At 35.5% G+C, this 24498-nt stretch overlaps 2 protein-coding genes and 2 long non-coding RNA genes across 7 annotated transcripts; 3 read left to right on the top strand and 1 right to left on the bottom strand.

Moving 5' to 3' along the window:
• The first annotated feature begins 276 nt into the window (after positions 1–276).
• LOC140989188 (uncharacterized) lies at positions 277–1255 on the top strand. 2 transcript variants are annotated; one of them, XR_012177454.1, is made up of 4 exons: positions 277–321; positions 550–702; positions 839–1054; positions 1129–1255. It is a non-coding gene; the product is annotated as an uncharacterized lncRNA (long non-coding RNA). The 2 variants fall into 2 exon arrangements; XR_012177453.1 differs by having other exon boundaries at positions 789–1054.
• A 2819-nt stretch (positions 1256–4074) lies between these two features.
• LOC140989386 (uncharacterized) lies at positions 4075–5439 on the bottom strand. The gene is made up of 2 exons (XM_073458593.1): positions 5262–5439; positions 4075–5132 (listed from the first exon to the last, which is right to left on the bottom strand). Exons 1-2 carry the CDS (start codon positions 5437–5439, stop codon positions 4075–4077), a joined length of 1236 nt encoding a protein of 411 aa, XP_073314694.1.
• Positions 5440–7542: 2103 nt separating this feature from the next.
• Positions 7543–13002, top strand: LOC140989971 (uncharacterized). Of its 3 annotated transcripts, none has more exons than XM_073459550.1 (4): positions 7543–10113; positions 10315–10438; positions 11368–11657; positions 12638–13002. In XM_073459550.1, exon 1 carries the CDS (start codon positions 7689–7691, stop codon positions 9993–9995), a length of 2307 nt encoding a protein of 768 aa, XP_073315651.1. In that variant the 5' UTR covers positions 7543–7688; the 3' UTR covers positions 9996–10113; positions 10315–10438; positions 11368–11657; positions 12638–13002. The 3 variants fall into 3 exon arrangements, with proteins under 3 accessions (XP_073315651.1, XP_073315652.1, XP_073315650.1); XM_073459551.1 differs by having other exon boundaries at positions 11368–11465; positions 12638–13000; XM_073459549.1 differs by having other exon boundaries at positions 11368–11465; positions 12533–12996.
• A 715-nt stretch (positions 13003–13717) lies between these two features.
• Positions 13718–15304, top strand: LOC140989615 (uncharacterized). Its single transcript, XR_012177527.1, has 2 exons — positions 13718–14687; positions 14774–15304. It is a non-coding gene; the product is annotated as an uncharacterized lncRNA (long non-coding RNA).
• The last annotated feature ends 9194 nt before the right edge of the window (positions 15305–24498 follow it).

Below are 24498 nucleotides of genomic sequence, written 5' to 3'. Positions count from 1 at the left end.
ATGTTAGAGATAATTATTTATCTAATTATAATAATATGTTTTTTTTAATTGTAGGTGAGCCAGGGATAACTGTTTCCAATCAAGGAGTGACTCTTGGACAATAGGCGATTGTTGAACCATTCATATCTCCTCTTACACATCTTGGTATATTTTCTTTTAAATCCAGTTTGTGGTATGCTTTTTTATTTCACTAATGATATTTAATTTGTTAAATCATAGATAACACGGTCAAAGAGGTAACTTCTATCAATCGAGACTTGAATGAAAGAATGAGGTGAGAGGAAGAAGTGTTTGATCTACTTAACAACGCCACCCATCATCGTACGCTTGATTTTCAAATTTTAATTTAAATTTTTACATATTTTTATTTAACTTGATTTATTTGTTGAATCGTAGATGAACCACCTTCCACCAAACGACAACGATTTGGAGAACGAATTATTTTCTATGCACGGTCCAAGAAAAAGAATAGTAATATGTGTTAAGTGTTTGTAAATTATATATTTGAAATAATCCTTTATTTTATTATGATACAATACTTTATTTTAGTTGTAGGTGAGCTACAAAAGACCTCTATCTTTGAATGTGGTGATAAAGAAGCTGCACATGCTAGCCTAGTTGGTGCTGGTGATGTAGCAACTATGTTTGTTAACGATAAGCCATTACCATAGGAAATCACACCATCTCTCGTAGTTCACAAGGGTATGTGTTGTACTTTATTCTTATTTTTTGGAATTATGATTTGACGATATGTACTAGTATCTACAACACATGCATTACATATGTAGATGCTCGGAAGAGTACGAAATCTCAATTTTATCTCTCTCCATATGTACAGCTACCAGAGACACCTGCTTTGGCAGCACTTGGTTATATCGGTCCTTACAATGGTTCATTTGAACCGGTGCAATGTGTTTCCATTAAGAAAGTATTGCCAATTGTTACTAAAGAAATAAGTAGATTGAATGATCTATTTAAAGTAGGTGTGTTTGGATCATATTACAAGTCGTGGTTTACGGACCTTCTCAATCCGAGGCACTGGCTCGATCAAAGCGTGAGTAGGATTTTGTGTTCTATTTATGTTCTAATCATAATATTATATATATAACATGCGTCCAACATGTGCAGCACATACAAGAGAGCATGTACGGTCTATCTGTGTTGTAGAAGACATACCCACATTTGGTAAAACAGGATGTTGCCATAATGGATCCATATTTTTCTCAAGATATAGTCTTCGTATATCGTAATGCTCCTAATGATTTGAAAATAGCAAGTGGAAGAATTTATTTCGCTATGTTGATGGATATTGTCATCATTGGAGTTCAGTACCATGGGCAAATGCATCTTTCATATTGATTCCATTAAATTTGCTTATACATTGGGTAGCAGTTGTAGTGAACGTGAAAGATGGAATCATTACTATGTATGATTGCAATCATAGTTGCTACACAGATGCTGAAATGAATGTTTATATTGAGCCGGTAGAAGATGTAGTTCAACATCTTCTACATTATTGCAAGGTCAAGATTCCAGACATTTGGATAGTAGCACGACCCAAAGATTTTCCGCAAAATGCCAGCAGGTATGCTTTTGAATTTTTGGATTTTTATAAAAAAGAATACACGATCTACTATATAATTTGATCTCGATATATTTTTATGAGTTTAAAATAATTAATTTTACAGTTTTGATTGCGGTGCATGGATGATCAAGACATTTGAGGTGGAGTTGTCTCAGCAGTCTCCATATTCATTGAATGATCAGATTGTGAATTCATATAGAAAATATTTAGCAACATCTGTATCGTTTGGTGAATGTATTTTATAAAGTTGCAATGATTTTGTATGATGTGAGTCTCTCGGATTTATGTTGATGTGATGGTCTCTCAAATGTAATAGATTTGAAATGGGTTTGTCGAAGTGATGTATGGTTGAATGATTTTGTGGGTGTGTTGGATTTTGTGGATGTGTTGGACTGACTGAAATATTTTAGGGTTTATTAACCGACTAATAAAACCCACGGAACCAACTGAAATATTTTATTAATCGACTGAAACAAATGAATTAACCGACTGATAAAACCCACAGAACCAACTGAAATATTTTTTTAACCGACTGAAACATATGCAATAACCGACCGATTAAACACATTGAACTTACTGAAATATCATCCCTTTTTTTTTGGAAAAATTGCACAAACACGGATCCTGGGTAAGGGTCCGTGCCATTACGGCTAACAAAAATTAAATACACAGACCCCAGGTAAGGAAAGTTGTAGTATTATATTTTAGTTATCTAATGGAAGAAACCTCATATCATTTGAATCAATATCCAAATATTTATGCTAAAACCCGTAACTACCACCACAATTCGAACCAACCAAACAAACAAATACTTCAACAAACTTTCATTCCATGTTCTCATAACCATAATCATGCTTTTGAACTTCATTAGCATTAACATAACACACATACAAGCCATTAGAAATATTCGGAGTGTTACAATCTCCCCTCCTTATAAAAATTTCGTCCTCGAAATTTCAACTGAAATATATTCATTAACTGACTGATTAAACACATTGAACCAACTGAAATCTTTTAACAACCGACTGAAACATATGCTTTGACCGACTGGTTAATGAAATTTAGTAACTATACTCTGTATATAATTGATTTGTAATGAGCAATCAATGAGAATGTCATTTCAACCTTATAAATCATCTGACTCTCTCATAGACCATTAGAGTTATATGACATTTAGTAACTATACTCTATATGTGATTGATTTAGTAACTATACTCGATCGTACAGCTTTGATGGTGATTGAAGACGGAGTATTAAGTATGTTCAAGCGATTAGATAAGTTCAAGAATCCAAATGTCCAAATATATTTTTTAACCGACTAAAATATATTCATTAACTGACTAATTAAACACATTGAACCAACTGAAATCTTTTAATAACCGACTGAAACATATGCTTTGACCGACTGATTAAACACACTAAACCAACTAAAGTTTCATTAACCGACTAAAATATGACATTTAGTAACTATACTCTGTATATGATTGATTTGTAATGAGCAATCCATGAGAATGTCATTTCAACCTTATAAATCATCTGACTCTCTCATAGACCATTAGAGTTATATGACATTTAGTAACTATACTCTATATGTGATTGATTTGTTATACCCAATTAGGGTTGTATGGCATTTAGTAACTATACTCTATATATAACATACAATTTCAGTCGATTATACTGACTATCAGATAGACTATTAGAGTTATATGACATTTAGTAATTATATCGATTGATTTAGTAACTATATTCATTAACCGACTGATATTTTTGCATTAACCGACCGATATATTTTCATAAGCCGACCGATTTTACATTTGGCCAACTGATATATTTACAATAACCAAATGATTAAACACGTTGAACTGACTGAAATACATGGTATAACCGACCGCAATGTATGGTATAACCGACCGAAATAAAGAGTGTCTCCCACTGAAACGCTATACGTTAATTGAAATGTATGCTTTTAAACCAAATGATTTTAAACACTTTGAACCGACTGATATATTTGCATTAACTGACTGATTGAACACATTGAACTGACTGAAATATATGCATTAACTGAATGATTAAACACTGAAATATATTTGCATTGAACCGACTGAAATATATTCAGCAACAGACTGATTAAAAACATTGAATCAACATATATATATACATTTAACCGACTGATTAAACACATTGAACAGACCGAATATATATGCATTAAACCACTAAATGGCAATTCAAATTATATCTGCATACACAACATGTTCATACAACAAACTTGACAAAAACTAATACACATCAGTCTGAAACACATTGAACTGACTGAACTACATACAGTAACCGATTGATTAAACACATTGAACTTGCTGAATATATATGCATTAAACCAGTAAATGACAATTCAAATTATATCTGCATGCACAACCTGTTCAAACAACAAACTTGACAAAACTAATCAACATGCAAATACAACATCGTAAACAAAAAATTGAACAACTCGTCTACACATCAGTCTGTCTCTTAGGGCATTTTTTTCGACAATGGCCAGATTCATGACATACACCACATTTTTTAGTTCTCTTCCGACCAAACTCCCCAATAGAAGGAATTCTTTCCTTTTGTGCTCTACCACGTTTCCTCTTGACATCCAGGGGAAGTTCATTGTATTTAAAATGATCTGGAATGTTCCATTCATTTGCAATGGGCACCGGATATATGGTATCAGCATAAGCGAGGGCCCACATTTGTGATGAGTAGTAGGGCGAGCAAAATTCATACAAATCTAATTTTGCGCCATAAATTGCTGCAATTGCATGAGCGCATGGAATTTTATCAATTTGAAACACTCGACAACTACAAGATCTATTAGATAAATTAACAACTTCATCATTCCCATCACCGTATACGTGATACTCAAATGCATTGAGTTGAGATGCTTTTAACCGTTGTGACAATGTAAAATTAGCTCTCAAGATAGCCTCTGTCGATGGAGTAAGTGTCGTCGTAGCTGAACCTGCTGCATTTCGATGCTTGTTGAACCACTTTGAAGTTAATTTATGAATTGCATCCAACAATGCTACAATATGTATCTCGATTTCAGTCTTAAGTTTTGCATTTATTGACTCTACCCCATTTGTCATCATTATATTGTATCTAGCACCAGGGGAATAAGCTCTAGACCATTTGTCAGGAGTTGAATGCATTTCAAGATACGATGCAATGTTGGAATACCTCTCTTTCAAACATCCGTACAACTCATCAAATTCAGACACTTTGTATGCATATGTTGTTTTCATAAACAAATCAATCCCACCTTTTCCTCCAGACACTCTTTTAAGGTTCTGTGAAAGATGCCACGAGCAATGTACATGTGATGCATGCTCATATACAGTACGAACAACATTAATAATAGATATATGTCTGTCAGAAATGATTACCAAGTTAGGATCATCATTAATAAACTCCTTCAACTTCTGCAAAAACCAAGTCCATGAATCATCATTCTCAGAGTCAACAATGGCCCATGCTATAGGAAATTGATGAAAGTCACCATCTTGGGCTGTAGCAACAAGTAAACAACCTCTATATTTGCATTTTAAAAATGTTCCATCGACATATATAACTTTTCTCATTCTACGAAATACATCAATTCATGTCCCGTATGCCAGAAATATATATTTAAATCTACCTGTTGAATCTGTCGCCAAATCAGTTTTCAAGCCTCTGTTCACTTGTTCAATCATGTACAAATATGAAGGCATAATTCGATAACTCTCTTCAGGACTGCCAAGTAACTTATCCAAAGCAAGTTGTCTTCCCCTCCATGCTTTGAAGTAACTAATTTCAACACCTTTATTTTGCATCATTGTAATTATATTTTTTGGTTCAAACAAACTGAGTTGTCCTATAAAATTTTCAACCAAAATCTTTGCTACAAAGTCTGATGTTGCTTGTCGATGCATTTTCCTCTGATATGAAAGGTCACAAATATGTGTGTTATGATAAACACGTATAGAGAATCGTGATGAATTCTCTGTTTGTGATGCACGTATTTTCCAACTGCAACTCGATGTAACACATCTAACATCATAAATTTTTTTGTTGGATTTTCGAACATCTATTTCAAAGGACGCATTTAAACAAATCTTAAACAATTCTATTTGAAATTCATCTTTACTCTCAAACTCTTGACCGACAAAAAAATTAGACAAATCATTAAAAGAATAAGTCACATTCCCTTCAGCATCTCATACTGTGGCTAATAATGTAGAATCTTGCACATCTTGTTCAGGATAAGAAAATTCAACTTGTGTATTATGTGTTGTATACAATGTAAGCTCTTCAACATGTTTCTATTCATTCACAACAGATTCATTCTCAACAATTTCTGTTACCACATTATCAATACTTGTTATTTCATCCACCCCATTCTCATGCTCATTCATTTCATTGTCTAAGTCATTCTCAAAAAATACTCCATCAACATATTCATCATATGTTCTCTCATTACCACCATATACTTCAGTTTCACAACTGTCGACCATCTCATCATTATGATCTATACAAACTTCAAAATCTTTAGCATTGTCAGTTTTTTCATAACTTGTTTCAAAGCCACTTGTTTTGATAATTTCAACATGAAGCAAAGGTCTAACATTTGAAACCCCAAAAGACAGATATGTTGTCAATGCTCTTGAGCTTTTTATATATATTGGTCTTGGATTACATGCCTCAAATTTCGGCAAGTAACTTAGCTTCAATACCATATCATGTCTATCCAAATGAAGTGTCTCAAAAATTGCATCTTCAACATCTTCAATACTTACATTACTATCATCAATAGATATAGCATGCCATCCCGAATTACTTCCATCACACCATGAATATTTATGTTCACCGTCAACCTTCCATTCACTATCAAAATTAATTAAGATTTGAATCATATTGATGTCCACACAATCTAAATAAACAGTATAAATAATGGATGTAAGAGAGTTGGAAATATATAACTATAACCGACTGATTGAATGATATTGATCGACTGAAATGCATAACTTAACCTACGTAAATAAATGTTTCAACCTACTGAATATGAACCGACTGACTGAATGATATTAAGCGACTTTAATATATGATTTAACTGACCGACTGACTATAATATATGATTTAACAAACCGACTGAATGCTATTGACTGACTGAAATATATAATTTAACCGACTGAAATAAATGTTTTAACAAACTGAATGAGAAATCAAATTACTTGAGTAGCTGATAATCCACACACATGAAAACATAAATATCCAAATAAAATACTTTATACTGATATTCCAATAATCCTATGAAAACACGTATTGCATGAGAATGCAAATGTCATTAATATTTGATTCTAATTTATATTTTTTTGGAGAAGAGAAAATGAAGAGGTTAAAAAAGTTAGAAATGAAATGAAGGAGAATGATAAAAATGAGAGAAAAATGGGCAAGATGCGATGGAAGGAAGAAATGAAGAGAAGAGAGGAAGGAGAGATGAGAACCTTACGGTGATTTGGGTGATGTTTCTCAATTAACCCACAAACCCTATTAATTAATATTTTGATTAACTTTTAATTTAAAGAAGACCTATTGACAAAAAAAAAAAAAAAAAAAACTATATGAGACCTTTGACCTTTAAATTTTGTTGTGGGGAGGTCATATTTGCAAATACCCCCTCGCAACAAATCATTATTTCAGATTGAGTAAGTCTCATGTGAGACCGTCTCACGGATCTTAATCTGTGACACGGGTTAACCCTACCCATATTCACAATAAAAAGTAATACTCTTAGCATAAAAAGTAATACTTTTTCATGGATGACCCAAATAAGAGACTCGTCTCACAGATACGACCCGTGAGATCTTCTTCCACAAGTTTTTGCCTTTCATATTATATCAATGATTTTTAATTAAAAAAAATGGAGCCAGTCATAAAAATGAAATGGGTGGCATTTCTAAACCTCTGCCAAAAACCCTACACAAATCCTCCTTCGTAACACATCACTCCGCTCAAACAACAATCTTCTGCAAACATTTTCGTTGTTTCATGAGATAGCAATGATTGAATCGGTTTCTGATTTCAAATGGAGCTGAGTTTCAAATTCGTCTCATGTATCCTTGCTGTTGGTCTAGCCATGTTTTTTCTGTTCCGCGGGATCACAAGATGTCGCTATGATGCTGCTTGTAGAACATCTCTACCGATTTCTTCATATTATGTGTTTTCAGGAAAGGCGTTCATTTGGGCAACTCATTTTTCTTGTGTTTGTCGATACCCCTTTTCTACAACTCCAGATTTAAGTAGATTTGATGGGCTGTTCGATAGAGGAACGATAAAGAAAATTGTGAGTGAAGGGAGATGGGATGATTGTAGGTTAGTTGGATTCTTTGAGTCAGCTTTAGCCCCCAATTGGGTGTCCAGAATCTTGCTTGAACTGAAGCAAGATCCTTTATTAGCTTTGAAGTGGTTTAAGTGGGCTCAATCACAAAATGGATTTTTGCATACGGTGGAGAATTACTGCGTAGCTGCTCACATTTTGTTCGGTTCGAGAATGTACCATGATGCCCACGATGTTCTGACACAATTGGTTAGGGTGAAGAAACTTGGTGAAAATGGTAACAAACAATCTCCTTGCAGTAGTATATTAGATGTTTTGTGGTTGACAAGGAACGTCTGCAGACCAGGCTATGGGGTGTTTGATGCGCTATTTAGTGTACTTGTTGAGTTGGGATTGCTAGAGGAAGCTAGGGAGTGTTTCTTGAGGATGAGAAACTTTAGAATTGTCCCGAAAGTGAGGTCTTGTAATATTCTTTTGCATAAGTGTTCCAAGGTGACAGATGGAGTTTTGGTGAAGAAGTTTTTTAGTGATATGGTCGGGGCTGGAATAGCACAATCTGTCTATACCTATAACATAGTTATTGGTTATTTTTGTAAAGAGGGGAACTTGCTAGCTGCAAAAAGCTTGCTTGACAAAATGAAGGGCATGGGTATTCTTCCTGATGTTGTCACTTACAACTCTTTCATAGACGCTCATGGTAAACTCGGCGAGTTGGATCATATGATTAGTTTTTACGAGGAGATGATAGAAGCAGGTTGTAATCCTGACATAATTACATATAATACATTGATTAATTGTTTTTGTAAATTTGAGAACATGCCTCTGGCATTCAACTATCTTAGGGAGATGAAGGAAAGACTTCTTAAGCCTAATGTTGTAACATATAGCACATTCATAGATGCTTTTTGTAAGGAAGGAATGTTGGAACAGGCAATAAAATTTTTTGTAGACATGAGGCGAGTTGGTCTCACACCTAATGAATACACCTATACTTCTTTAATTGATGCTAATTTTAAAGTGGGAAATATTGACAATGCATTGAAGCTTGTAAAAGAGATGTTGGAAGCCACTGTGAAGCTAAATATTGTCACCTATACAGCATTGGTTGATGGCCTATGCGAAGAAGGGAAGATAAAAGAAGCTGAAGAAGTATTTAGAGCAATGCTAGAAAATGAGGTGGTACCTAACGAGAGAATCTATACAGCTTTTATTCATGGGTATCTAAAAGCAAACAGGATGGATGACGCAATGGGCATTGTGGGAAAAATGAAAGAGAACAATATACAAGCTGATTTATTACTCTACGGAACTCTAATCTGGGGACTTTGCAACAAGGGCAGGTTTGAAGATGTGAATGTTTTGTTGGATGAAATGAATGGGCGTAATATAAAGGTCAGTGATGTGATATACACATCACTTATTGATGCATATTTGAAGGCAGGTAAAGATGGAGAGGCAAGGAATCTGCTAAACAAAATGCAAGAAAGAGGAACACCTCCAACCATTGTGACATATTGCTCGTTAATTAATGGTTTATGCAGATTGGGATTTGTCCAAGAGGCCATTGATTATTTTAATTTGATGAAAAGCAATGGTTTGCTACCTAATATTGTTATTTATACATCACTAATTCACGGTCTCTGGAAAAACAACCATATCGATGCCGCAAAAAAGCTGTATCTGGCGATGCTTGACGAGGGCTTATTTCCCGATAAAATTGCTTATACATCCTTGATTGATGGAAACTTTAAGCATGGGAACATCGAGGATGCCTTAGATCTGGTAAATGCAATGTCTCAAAGTGGGGTGGAGTTTGATCTTTATGCCTATACATGTTTGATATATGGACTCTCTAGATGTGGTCAACTTCAGCGAGCCAGGGGTCTGCTTTATGAGATGATTGAGAAAGGTGTTCAACCTGATGAAGTTGTTTATGGTTGCCTTATACGTAAGTATTTCGAGATCGGCAATAGGGAAGAGGCTAATGCCTTGCTTAATGAAATGTTGGAAAGAGGGTATGCTCCCATTAATGTCTATGAACCCAAGTTGGCCTAATTTTGTGGTTATTGTGCTGCATTGACCGACCTCTCCTACTTGAAGCACGAGCTTGAGACAAGAGAGTTGAATGTCGTTCCCCACAAAAGTGTCTCAACTTCCCAAATAACTGTGAATGGTAAAAATTAGACACCCTACACCTCCCCACAATTTTTTAGTTATTTGTTTATCATTTTAGTATTATCATGTTGCGGATGTAACAATTGTTTATCTGGTAAATGGTAATATATGATAGCCTCCTTATCTGTATGGTTTATGTTTTACATTTAAAAGCAGATCGAGGTTGACCTCATTTCTCTTTTTATTTTCTGTTTATCAGATGCAGAATATATCAACTGGAAGAACTGCTCAGTGTTTTTCATATTGCTGCAAAAGATGGAGATGATTGTATTTCAAAGGCGTATATTTTGGAGACTGGACGGTGGCATTGTATTTTGACATGGGTAAACAGAAAGAGCATTCTTTTACCGATTTTTATCATCTTCTTACAGCCACTGGAATTGAGATGATGATAACTTTTTAAGTTAGAAAATATATGAATTATCTAAAAACAAATTCCATCAATCACATTTCATTATAGAAATATGCCATTTACATCATGTGCTTAGCATGATGGTAATCCAGTTGTGTTCAGATAATGCTAATTGGATCACATTAGAAGTCCAATCTAATAACGCGGTCACATTTAGTCATCTGTTCCTAAAACTAGGGAGGAGTTGATAGTATCTCGTGTTTAATCTTTGTCACCTTTACTATCCACTGTTTCAGTGTTTCCTCCTTTCATCCTTGTAATCGAACATTTTCTCAATGTTGGAACCATCATTTGAGATCTGATTAGCCGCTCCAGTTATCATCAAGTTGAACTTGGGACTGTAAAAATATTATAAGCTCAACGAGTTTATATTTAGGTGTCCAGTAAATATTCCCTTGGCAGCTTTAGTTATGAGTTACAACCTATCAGCAAACCTGATCGATCTTAATAGGATCTCTTTGCCTTATTAACATAATTGGTACAAATAGTTAATGATAATATGCGTGCAGTAAAAACACTTAGACCGTCATTATTGTTTTGAATCATATCATGATCTAACTAAGGTTGGAAAGGGAAATGTGTGACCCCTTGATGTTGCCAAGACTATACTTGTATTTTGCCTCTCCATTCGATCGTTTTTATTTTACCTCATGGGAACAACTCATTATCGTTATCAGTCGGTGTTAGAAAGCAAATAGTTTTAATTTTTTTTAAACAACCGCGCAGTCACGCCAATAGTTTTAATTTAACCTGCTGCTGTCATGTGAAGAAAAATAAATAATATTATCTCCTCGTATGAATGTTTTACTTCTCTTATCCTGAAGTGTGACCTTGTTCTAGGTTATATCTTTCGATTATGCAGGTTTAATTGTGCTTGCCACGGGTTAAAAATGCGAAGTTGCCACCTTGGATCTCTATGGAACTTACTCTTTCGACGGGTAAGCTCACTTTAGCATTTCTGGCAAAACAACCGTCTTTGACCTGCACAAAAATAGTTCTGTATTACAAAGGACTTGGATTTACCAGCATTTATATGAGTCCTTAGCATGAGCAAATGCTATTTATGCATTTTGAACTGCATTTCCAAGGCGTCAAGAAATACTACGCTACAACTGTTTCAAAGATTTCAGGTTGGACATATAGAAATAATGGTTTACTTTTTCAGCAGTGATCATAGGGAAACACAGACCACCTTAGCTGAGGTCTTGATTTTGATTTGGATTGGACTAAATTGTAAAGAAATTGTTTCTGTACATATTAGTTGTTCATTATGTTATTTCACGTAATTTTAATTAAAAGTAAATTGTAGTGTTAAAGCAATTCTCAAATTGTTTTAGTTAGTATCTGCTCTTTACATTTTATTCCGAAGAATAATTACATGCATGCCAGGGTTTACTTACATACTATCACCCACACAAGCTGGTCTGTCACACTGCACGGTCTCACTTGTGTAGCCATTATTGACTTAATTTCACTTTATCTTTCCTACATAGTAAACTTTTTTGAAACTTCAAGTTGTAATGCTTTATTCGTTTCGATTATCATACTAGAAAGAATCGTGACCACCATTATAGTCGAGTTCTGCATGGCATATCACTTCTGACCACCATAATTTTACTGTAAAAATTGCCAACGCTAGCAACCATGTATTGATCCACGCTAGCTTGAATTTCTGATATTACTTTATTTTTGTTGTTCGAAGCAATTGTCTGGTTTGCGTGCATTGGTTTTGTGCATCTGTGCTTTTTATAAATCTTGAACTCAGATATCTTTTGTTTTTTTTTTTTACCTCACTCGTTTTTAGTGTATTTTTGTCATAGTAGTACTAACACGACCTACTGTGACGACGTATTGGTTTGCCTAAAGAATCATTGCAATTGGTTTTATTTTGGTAAAATTTCAAACTAAATGTGAAATACTCTGAAAACAGTAGTAGACTCTTTGTCACAATATATATTGATTAGTTGTTTCAAGCTATGCTCGCTGATTTCTTCCTCTCTCACAGTTTCAAAGAGCTGAAACTACTGAAGTTGATGAACCATATGGACAATAAAATGACGTTCAAGGGCTCGCGACTCTCATATGGCCTTGAAGAAGAATGAAGAAATAGTTTTCAGGCGAAATGCTTGATTCATACTTGTGAAGTTAGACTGAAATAATGTTGATCTGGTAAAGATCATAGTTATGAGAAGGCTTTAGCTAGACACGTGGCTAGGCTCAAGGTGCATTACGCCCAACTTTTGGGTCTAGGTGCAAGCTCAGACTGACCATTTACAGAGCCGTCTTTACGGGCTTGGTGTGAGTTTCAAGCACTCCTTGAATGTATTTGATTATGTAAGATGTAGTTCTCTTGAATGTCTAGCTTTTAGAGTCTTATATTTCACTCTCGTTTGATAACAAATATTTCCTTATTGTTGAGTGGGCAAATGTTTACCTTTTACTTTGATAATGTGTTTTCCCTTTCGTAATGGAATTTTTATTGAAATGGGAAATCTTTGAACACAATATGCGATTTAATTTCTTTTTCTTTAATAGAAGGAAAACTATTTATATATTTTCAAGAAATGTTAGGATCGTAAGAAGTATCAAAACGTATATAATGATATTTATAAACAAGCAAATATAACATATTCAGTCAAGTGGATGTACACATTTTTACATCCTTTCGTTTCACATTTTACTTTGGATTTGAAAAATGGCCAAACTTTCCTGAAATTTTCTTCCCTCTCGTTCCCTCACATATTCGGGTGTTCAAATTTTGATTTAAACCGAATAAACCTGAAATCCGAACCTAAAAAATTGGAAACCGAATTGAACCAAAAATTGATTTCTTTTATATATATAAATAGTAAAATCGAAGTTTATATGAGTCGTTTTTGGATAACATATGTAAAACGAGCCAACCGAAAAAACCAAAATTTAATCATATAGAATAATTTTATTTAGATTTATGTACATTCTATAAAATGATATTTAGAGAATTAAGTAATATTTTTATTGATTTTTAGTTTATTATTTGTCTAATCCATTTATACTTTATATTTGAAGGTTTTATATAAAAATATATTAAATAAAAGATAATATATTATGGGCGACATAGGCCAGCTGTCTTTTTTCAATATTTTTTTTAAAATAAAAACAATAAATTAAACAGAAGGCGTTCGTTCGATCTTGGGTGTGGTATGAATGATTGGGATTTCATTTCATGAGAAAAATTGTGCCAGAAAAAATTTTTGTCTTTGTATGTACATCCCTTCACTCACGCTCAAATTTCAGTAAAGGATAGGGCAGACCCCGAAGACTCAATTCAAGCACCGAAGGATGAAAAGCTACTCGACCGAGTTTTTCCGTTGAAAAAAGATCCACGATTCTTAAATCAAAACTGGTATGTAACATCAAAAGAGGTATGTAATATGATTTTTCTGAAATTCCAACAAACTAAATTCTCATGTTCACACCCACTGAGTACGCGCACAAACACGAAATCGAACCCTCGTTACTGATAGTACAGATGGAACCTGCAATAACTTTGTAGAAAAAAGTTAAATTTTGAATTGTTTCTGCATGAAGTTGAGGCGCTGTAGCTTTTGATTCCACCTTTAAAAAAATTTGACTGTTTGGAATATAAGGATTTGGTTTTTTATCCCAGTTTACTAGTCATTTTTTCAAGGGAGTCGAAAAATTAGGATCTTTACCCGCGATTACCTGTTTCCGTTTCTATTCGTTACGAGATTGGGATTAGGAAATTTTTTTTTCCATGTATGTGTAAGTGTTATGGGAATTTATTGAGCATGTGCATATGCAAATACTGATGCTTTTTAACTTTGATGGATTGAAACATGATAATTTAGTTTGAATCTCATAGTGAAATTCGAAATTCGATTTAGGTCTATAAATATTTGATGCATTTGTTGTGTGAAATGTTTTGTTTCTCTTTTCTTCTACTTATGCAGCAAGCTTTGTTCATATTCTTTTCTTAATCATCTGCTACTGTCCATGCTTAAATCCGCTAAAGCCGATACATTCATTACCAAAGGTGAGTTTATAAAATTCTTTGTACCATGCAATTCATTTTTCTTATAATGTTGTTGTTCCAACTCATTGATTAATGCCTAGGACCTGCATCAGTGCTATACTTGTGTTGTTGAGTTTTAACAATGGTGAGTTGTTTAACTTGTAATTGTTTGTAGTTTTAATCTTCTTTTGCTGCATGTTGATAAAGTTTGTGATTTTTTGTACACTATAGGGGAAAACATATGTCGTCTTTGTTGTACGTGAACCAAATATTTATGACACGTGGGGAGAAGCATCTTCTAAAGTTAACGGACATAAGGGTGTGGTCCACCAGTCTTTCAAAAATAGAGAGGAAACAGAAAGAGCTTATGGTACATTTCTAGTGAAACACGCTGCAAGTACTTTCTCCAAATCAAGTGCAAATGAAAGTTCAAGTTCACCTACATCTTTAAGTTCAAATACAAAGGGAAAAGTTTCGCAGCCCGAACAAATAAACAAGTTGCAAGGGATAGAACATAACTTGGATGAGATAAAGAAGAATTTGGAAAAGATACAAGAGAATTTGAAATATCTACAAATTAGTGACCATGATTAAATATATTGCCCATGTCCATTCTAGATAGTCGAGTTCTCCTAGTGTGGATTTTGTTCATTTTGGGTTTGTTTTCTAAGTCTGTTTCATGCCCATTCTCCATTCTTTTTTTCCTGTATTTAGACTTTTGCTAGCAACCACCACTTTTTATGTCATTTCTCATTTTCCTTATTCTATGCATTATCGATTGGACAAAACATTCAAATTGTACTTAAAAACACCATATGTATACATATTTAAATTTGGACAGCACACACACGAGCGTTCGCGTTGTATTAAAAAAGATTTAATCCATAAAGACAAAACAAGGGGGAGAAAATTACAAATAAACTTCACCAAATAAAAAAACACAATGGAGAAGAGATGACTCTATGTAGGCGACTATCCTCACTGTGGTGCATCATCAGGTTTGCTGGTTTCTTTGATGTCATCAGCTCCGTCATCCTTCAGCAGAAGACAAAACACAATAAATTTTTTCGATTACTTGATCAAGATAACATACATAGCTATAGAATAATGAAAAACAAATATTTGAGTTACCATCTATTAATCCAAAATCTTCTTCATCTGAGTTCTCGTCTTTGCTATAATTATTTGCGTTTGACCTGATAAATGAAAGTTATCATCCTTACAAATATTAATGAAATCACTCAAAGTGTTCACACGAAAATCTTCAACTCTGAAATATGAGTGTGTTCAGAGAAAAACTCCAGCAACTCTCTTCTCCTCTCCAAGTCTTTTTAATTCTCATCTCTATATTCCGTATATATGCAACAATATCTTGGCCACATTATCTTCTCATAAAATCAATCCTACAAACATGGAAACAAGAGTTTAATATGCATAAAAGTCTTTCAAATTAGGATAAAATATCTTAGAGATAAATACCATATTAAAATCAAATCTTATAGTATCTAGAGATAAGTAAACCAAGATATTATTATTTAGAATTACATCAAGCAAGATTTTAATAATCTAGAAAGACAAAATCTTAAATTGATAATATCAATTTAGCAAAATAATAAAAGAATAAAATATTCCTTTCAATCTCCCTCTTTTTGCCTTTCTAGAAAAAACATTCAAAAATGATAATCTTGACAAGCATTTCAGTCGGTTAAGCTCGTTAAGCTAGTTAAGTGAGTTAAGCTCCTTCTGAGAGAAAGAGTATTTCTCCCTCTTCGGTAAAGTTCGTCTCCCCTTGAATTAAACATGTTAGACTATTGGTGTTGTCGACACCAACCTAGAACACTAGAAATCATACGAAAGCACATGAAACGGGGATTCATTAAGAAGAAACAAAGTATAGGAGCAACAAAAACATAAAGACTTAGCGATGGGTGCAAAGAAACAAGAGAAACAAAGACAACTAGTCTTGTTCTTCTTCTGTGTCTGTATTAGCTCCTGCTGGGGCTGAGGTAACCGCATCATCATCTGTTTTTGTCATTTTTGGCAAACTTCCTACTCTCTCTTTTTGACCAGAATGCAGGCCAACAATCAGAATTAGTCTATATTCTGCCACTAGGTCCTCATAATATGCAAAGATCTCCTTGGCCTTTTGAATCTGTTGTAGACCAAAATCAATTTGTGCTTGAAGATGGGAAGCCGAAAGCACAACATACCCTTTAGGGGTTGAGATGGATGAAGAGGCCATGTTGCCATCATCAGGGGCAACATCAGGAGCATACCAGGGAAGACCTAATTTCCGATTACCCTTGAAGTAGGCTGGGGAAATTTTCAGTGATTCCCCTATTTCCACCAAGTGTTCATCTTCTTCCTTGACAAACTCCTGTAATTCTAGAATTCCATACATCAGATATGGAAAGGGGAGCTTTGTCGACTTCAATCCTCCTTCGAAAAATTGCATGACAGTGTTGAACTCCAATTGTCCGAAATCGAAAGAGCGATCAGTACTAATGTCAAAAAAGATAGAGGCATGTGGCCTAGTTAACACCGTGGTGTTTGAGGAAGGAGTCCAATTTTTGAATGTTTTCTTGTGCAGTTCCGAATAGAAAGAAGTTAAAGTAGCAGCAGCAAGGCGATGAGGACGGACTGGAAACTTGGTGATAACACCCCCAGTCAGCACGGTGGTGATTTCATCAATGTTAGCTGGAGGAGCATCCTCAGTAGAACTCGGTGTGCCATAGTGTTCGTTGATAACTTCAGGAGAGAACTGGTAAATGGAATCGCGCACAAACACTCATCCGAAGTGGACGAAATTCACATTGCCTAGCAGCAGTCAGATTGCCGTAGAATTCTCGCACATGCCTCTTTGGATAGGGCATTACTGAGGTCACTGTTGCGAGTAAGCGGCGATTTGTGAGGAATGAGATTAAGTTATACCTTTCATAGGCCTCGATATCTACATTCTTTTTTTCTCTTAGACGATTAAGAATTCGGCCAAAGATTCCTCATCTTCCGAAGAAAAACTGGATTCACCTGGGCCTTCCTGTGGCTCAGTCACGGTCGGTGGTGTTGTGGAGGAGGAGGCAGCAGTATAGTGATTAGATGTAGCAGAGTGACGTGGTCTTGCAACCAATTCGAAATCATCATCATCCGAGTCATCCCCTGACGAGAAGTTAGGATCCAGAATAAATGAGGTAGATCGGGGTTTCTTCGCTGGAGAAAAATCAGGGCTATATCCCGCTTGTCGCTTTGAACGTCTTTGTACAGTTTGAGGTTATAGGGGAAATGCCCTCTGATAGGCCTCAAAATCCGGTGGATTATTGATATCCAGTGGATTCCTTGGCTCACCAGGAGCAATAATTTCCAATGGAACTGCCTCAAGAGCAGCAATAACAATCTACAATGGATTCTCGGTAGGAGGTGCTGTTGGTGTTGCTGGTGGTGTTGATACAGTAGGGGGAACACCACGGCTAGCAGCCATTTCGTTGCGAATATCCGAAGGATCAAATTTATCCATTTGTATCTGTTGACGAAGGATAAAAACAAATTTAGGGTTAGCACTTCAGAGTAATCAGGAGGGTTTAAGTGTACGAAGGAGTTGAGAGTGAAATGAGCTTGAATCGAAATGTCATACCATCATAAATAACCACACAGTGCAACGGTAAAAAAAACACAAAACTCGCAATCCTGTAACAAACTCTCCCTGCTCCAACGGTAATATTTCGGAATTTTATCCGAACCACTAATCACAATTTTACCCCTAAGTTCAACAGGAACATTGATTCGCTCCAACATTTCCCGAAGATTATCCATTAAAAACCCACGTCGATTATAACCCACTGACATAATTTTGTCACACAAATTCAAAATTTTGGTAATTAAAGTTTTCATCAACTTTTAAAGTTCAAGTACTGATTTATCACTATACATAATAAATTCACGATAAAAAAATATGCATGTCCTAAATATGCCTTTGATAGGATGAAATGTCAAAATGTCAGGCAATGTAAAGATTGTGTTGTGTTGGAACTTCGTGTTGGCAACACCATAGTGAAACAACATTGGTTATGAGTCAATCATTCCATAAAAAATTTTGGTTTAGACATGGTAGCTCTCACACTAGAAGAACGGTCTTCAAATGACTCCTCTAGGTAGCTTTTTTCATCTCTATTTTAGCTTAGAAGTGGTAGCTCCCACACTAGAAGAACGGTCTTCAAAAGATTCTTCTAGGTAGCTTTTTTAATTTTCTTCTAATCTAACAATTTTAATTTTTTCTTTTTTTTCTGTTTTTCTCCAAAAACCTCAAGTTCCTCAGTTCATTTTTTTCGTATTGGACATGTTCAAGAGATTCTTGATAAATCCTCAATTTTTTTATGGCTGAGATTGAGAATAAAGTACTTACGCACTTTGATTGGAAGATTTTACTCAGTCAGGGTACACACTGAGGTAATTACCAGCATTAGTATACATAGCACAACCAAATAGGATAATTCTGATTATGCAGTATGCTTAGCATCCTAAAATGGACATGCAAAAATGGTGTTGTCACTGGTGTTGCTAACACTAATGACAACATGTGTGTGTGATCATTGTACGCACATGCTGAGAGACTTCCGAAGATTTGAAAATCTCTCAAAGTCATGTGGTTTCGTGAATTTATCAGTCTGTTGATTCTCAGTCCTAATAAATTCCAGTCGAATTAAGCCTTTTCAACCAAATCTTGAATAAAGTGATGTCTTATGTCTATGTATTTTGTTCGAGATTGTTGAACATGATTCTTAGAAATGTCTATAGAACTGGAGTTGTCACAATATACCATCATGATGTCACTGTGAAAACCATAATCATCAATCATTTGATTCATCCAAACAAGTTGTGAGCAACAACTAGCACCAGCTACATACTCAGACTCTGCTGTGGACAAGGACACACAATTTTGCTTCTTATTGTACCAAGACACAAGGTTATTCCCTAGGTAAAAACACCCACCCGATGTGGTCTTCCTATCATCTAGGTCTCCGGCCCAGTCAGCATCAGAAAAACCTACCAAATTTATGTTTGTTTCTTGTGTATACCACAATCCTAATTCTAGTGTACCTGCAATGTATCTAAGTATACGTTTCACAGCTTTTAGGTGTGATATTTTTGGATTTGCTTGGTACCTAGCACACAAACACACATTGAACATGATATCGGGGTGAGTAGCAGTTAAATACAAAAGACTACCGATGATGATGCAGTACAATGTGTTATCAACACAGTCGACAACATCATCTTTCGACAGTTTTTCACTTGACCCCATGAGAGTTTTCATATGCTTAGAATTATCATTTGAGAACTTTTTAAGCAGATTCTTAGCATACTTAGATTGACACAGAAATATACCATCATGAAGTTGTTTAACTTGTAATCCAAGGAAGAAATTCAACTCTTCTACCATGCTCATTTCAAATTGTGAAGACATGCATGAAGGATCGAGTGTGCTAGTGCTTTCGAAGGCATTTCGAACACTATATTCTTCAATGAGCTGCAATAGCTCGTGTTCTAAAAATATTAACACCGATGAATAAAATCGAGTTTGGTTTAAAACCAAGCGGAAGAAACTCGAAGTAATCTTTCGTAAAGAAGACTGTTATTAAAAAATATTTTAACTTGTATAAACTGAATAACTGAGAAAGGGTAGATTAGTTTTTGCATTCTTCAGTTCAGTTATGGTGACAACTGAACTGACGGATACTCTAACTGATCAAAACAATTTGAAAACAGCAGTTAATCAGCTGAATACACAAGATATATTTATGGATGTTCGGAGACTTCAACTGCTCCTACGTCACCCCTTCTACCACAATGGGTAGGATCCACTAAAAGACTTTGATTTATACAACACTTTGTACAAACCCACTCAGCTAGGACATACACTACTGCCTAAACTGAACTCCTAGCTACGACTGAAGGCAACACCTTCTAGCCAACACTTCTTTAACGTCTATGTGTCAAAGACTACATACACAAGTTTAACGTCTTTGTGCAGGACGGTATTTGGGTGGTTGAGAGTGTTTGTGTGTGAGAACTGAACAAAGATGTTCTCACACACTGAGGGATGAAAGCTTCTATACTAAGCTGATAACACGTTAAAGTGTCCCTCTGGGCTGATTGCTTCTGAAAGCTGATTTGTAATGTATGTGCCCTTTCTTTTCTCTCTTATTTATGTTGTTGTTGTGTTGTTGTTATTGAGTCTTCACTGATCTTCTCTTTATATAGGCGGAAAAAACTGATCGTACAGTGAGACTCATTTATTGTATCCGTTTCATCTTGAATTTGTTTCTTGAACTTTGTATCTCGACTTTTCGACTGCCATTCTGAAACGTTTTGTCTTTAATGCTCTGATGCAACGTCCATTATTGTCCTTTGTCTGGACAATGGCTTTGTACCTTCACGCACAGCTGGAATCCACTGAAAGAGTTGGTCTTCATCTACAACTGAAAAATTCTGTCTGATCCTTCGGACTGGTCATCAGAACTGATCTTCAGTTGAGCTGGTGAAATCAGTTGACAAGTCATTTGAACTGATTTCACTGTCGTTCAGTTGAATTGATCAGCTGTGTTTCTTCATCAGTTGAACACTCTTTCGGCTGGTTAGGCTTCTGAGGTTCTCTTGCTGAACCACCTATGAACTGGACAATTAGCTGGACTGCTCAATTGACGTAACAGTTAGACCGATTCAGTTTGTGCGATCATTTAGGTCTTCAGTTTGTGATGTAAACAGCTCGTGACTGATCCTAGCTTCTGCATACTAAGATAGATTATTAGTAACACAAATTAACAAGTTTTGATAACATCAAAATCAAGATTGCGAACTTGAAAAGTTCCAACAATGCACTCAACAAAGTTATCAACAAGCTTTTGTGATGAAGCACCAAAGACAATGTCATCTACATAAACTTTGCAAATCAAAATATCATGCTTCAATTTTTTAATAAAGAAGGTTTTATCAACCTCACCACGTTTAAGCCCAAGTTGATTAAGTAATCAGCCAACCTATCATACCATGCTCGTGGAGCCTGTTTCAGTCTATATAGAGCCTTCTTCAGCTTGTATACATGCTCCATGTGATGAGGATCTTCAAATTCTTTCGCTTGACTTATATATGCTTCCTCATTCAAAATTACATTTGAAAAGACACTCTTTACATACATTTGATACAATTTGATACACATATGGAATGCTATTGCAAGTAGTAGTCAGACTGACTCAATTCGGGCTACAAGAGAGAAGGTTTCATCAAAATACATCCCCTCAACTTGTGTATATCCTTTAGCTACCAACCGAGTCTTGTTTCGAACAATGTTACCATATTCGTCTGTTTTATTTTTGAAAATCCATTTTGTTCCAATAACATTGGTATTCGATGGTCTAGGGACCAAATCCCAAACATCACTGCGTACAAAGTGTTCAAGTTCTTCCTGCATTGCATTGACCCAGAATTCATCTTTTAATACATCATTAATGTTCTTGTGTTCAATTTGAGATACAAAACAAGAGTGACTTACCTGGGAAAATTTGGAGCTCATGCATACCAGACCAATCATTTTACGGTAGTCCACTTTTTCTTTCTTTCTTGTTTGAACTTCATCATGCACCTCACCAATGATCTGTGATGATTGATGGTTCTTTTGAATCTTGCTTGGAATATCATTCCCTTCATTATTAACCCCATAATCATTGTCTTCTTCATTTTCCACTGTTTCTGTTGGTGTTGTGCTGGGTGTTGCCTCATTGGTCTCAATAATGTTTTTGGTCAGTGACTCACTTGCGTCCAGCCGTCCTTCAGTACAATCCTCCATGGTTTTTCCTGTTAGATATGCAAAATCATCAAACACAACATTAATAGATTCAATAGTTGTCCTAGTTCTCAAGTTAAACGCACAATAAGCTCGACTATTCATTGAATATCCGAGAAATAGGCACTTATCACTTTTGGAATCAAATTTTTCAAGATGATCACGATCATTTAAAACATAACAAACACAACCGAAGATATGAAAGTATTTGAGGTTTTGTTTCTTCCCCATGATGGTTTCATAGGAAGTCATGGTAGATCCACTCTTTAAAAATACTCGGTTGGAAATGTGACATGCTGTATTCAAGGTTTCGGCCCAAAAACATTTCGACAAATTCTTTGAGCTTAGCATAACTCGAGCCATTCCTTTCAGCTATTCCATTTTGTTGAGGGGTCTTTGGAGCTGAAAATTCATGAGAGATTCCTTTCTTTTCACACAAAGAATTAAAATAAGAATTTTCGAACTCTTTATCATGATCAGTTCTTCTTTTAACCACCCTCATTCCATGCAAATTTGTTATTCTATCATGCAACTTCTTAAAAACATCAAATGTATCAGATTTTTCTCTAAGAAAACTCACCCAAGTGAAACGCGAAAAATCATCAACACACACAAATGAGTATCTCTTACCACCCAAGCTCTCTACTTCCATCGGACCAATTAGATCCATGTGTAAGAGTTCAAGGCACCATATTGTCCCAAAGTGTTGCAACACCAAGTGTGAAACACGGGTTTTCTTACCTTTCTGACATGGTCCACAGACATAAGTAGGACCAGAACTCAAGTTTGACATAACTTTTACAACATCAAACTTACACAGCTTCTTTAAGGTCTTGAAGCTTACATGTCCCAGTTTTTTATGCCAGAGGTCTAGATCACTCACCTTGGCACTACGACAATCATCAACTTCTCCCAGCTGATAACAATTGCAAGCAGATCGAGCACCTGACATTACACAAACATTGGCATCATTAAAAACTCCACAATTATTTTTGTTGAACCTAACATGTAAATCATCATCACAGAGTTGACTTATGCTTACTATGTTCGAATTAAGTCCTTCAACGTGTAGAACATTATGAAGTTCAGGAATCCCATCAATATTCAGGGTTCTTTTTCCTACAATTCTTTCTTTGGCACCACCATCATAGGTTACACGCCCACTGTTTACTTCAACATACTCTGTGAGGTGTTCTTTGGATTTGGTCATGTGGCGAGAGCACCCACTATCAAAATACCATACACATGCAATGTTAGTTTTTAAAGAAGTATAAATGACATTGCATCGAGTAACAGTTCTGGGTACTCATATTTTTCTAGAGGAAGATTTCTTGACTGCAGTGTTGTGCTCGGTGTTGGGAAACACCTTGTGAAACACTTGATTCGAATGCCAATTCAGGTAGTCGTTTCTCAGCTTAAAACAAAAAGGTTTGATGTGACCTGGCTTATGACAGTAGTGGCAAATAAAGCGGCGCTTTCTTTGCTTCGATTTAGAAGTTGACGTTGGCATCTTGTTTTTAGACATCTTTACTGACGAGTCAACTTTCAAAGGCGAGGAAGATGCTCTGTTTTGTTTCAGCGCTTGTTCATAGGCTTGTTGTGTGATTGGCAAAGTCTTCAGAGTAGGGTTTACTAATAAGAGAACAGAACAGTCTTCACTTCCCTTTACAAACACAGTTGATTTTGATCCAGAGTTGGAAGATTCACCATGTTCGTATACGCTTTCAACATATCCAAGGCTAGTCCTGCTATCCTTTCCCATAGTTAGCATTGAGTCAAGTTTTGATAAACTTGAGTTGAATTTAGCAAGAGTCCTTGAAGCTTTCTCAAGATCATCCTTGATTTTGCACAGTTCGAGATCCTTTCTACTCAATAAAACTTCAAGACGAGATAAACTGCTCCTTAATTCAGTATTTTCCTTTGAGAGCACAGAATTTGTCTCATTTCTTTTAAGCCAATCATCGTACAATTATTCATACATCATCTGGACAGTCTCTATAGTAAGCTCTTCCTGATCAGATTCCTGGATTTCATCGACGTCTAGGTTCCCAAGAGATTTACATTGAGACATACTGACTTTGCAATGGTGTTGCGTCCTGGTGTTGCAACACCAAGTGGGTTG

Source organism: Primulina huaijiensis, chromosome 12 (genome assembly GCF_012295235.1).
Source record: "Primulina huaijiensis isolate GDHJ02 chromosome 12, ASM1229523v2, whole genome shotgun sequence".
Lineage (NCBI taxonomy): Eukaryota > Viridiplantae > Streptophyta > Magnoliopsida > Lamiales > Gesneriaceae > Primulina > Primulina huaijiensis.
Note: the sequence above shows the minus strand (reverse complement) of the source record. Positions and strands in the feature narration are given on the sequence as shown.

Excerpts from the sequence above, each read along its gene's own strand:
- LOC140989386 (XM_073458593.1), bottom strand. The coding sequence starts at position 5,439 with ATGATGCAAAATAAAGGTGTTGAAATTAGTTACTTCAAAGCATGGAGG. Across the intron at positions 5,133-5,261 it reads TTTGGCGACAGATTCAACAG|CCCAAGATGGTGACTTTCAT; the intron begins GTAGATTTAAAT and ends TTGTTGCTACAG.
- LOC140989971 (XM_073459550.1), top strand. The coding sequence starts at position 7,689 with ATGGAGCTGAGTTTCAAATTCGTCTCATGTATCCTTGCTGTTGGTCTA.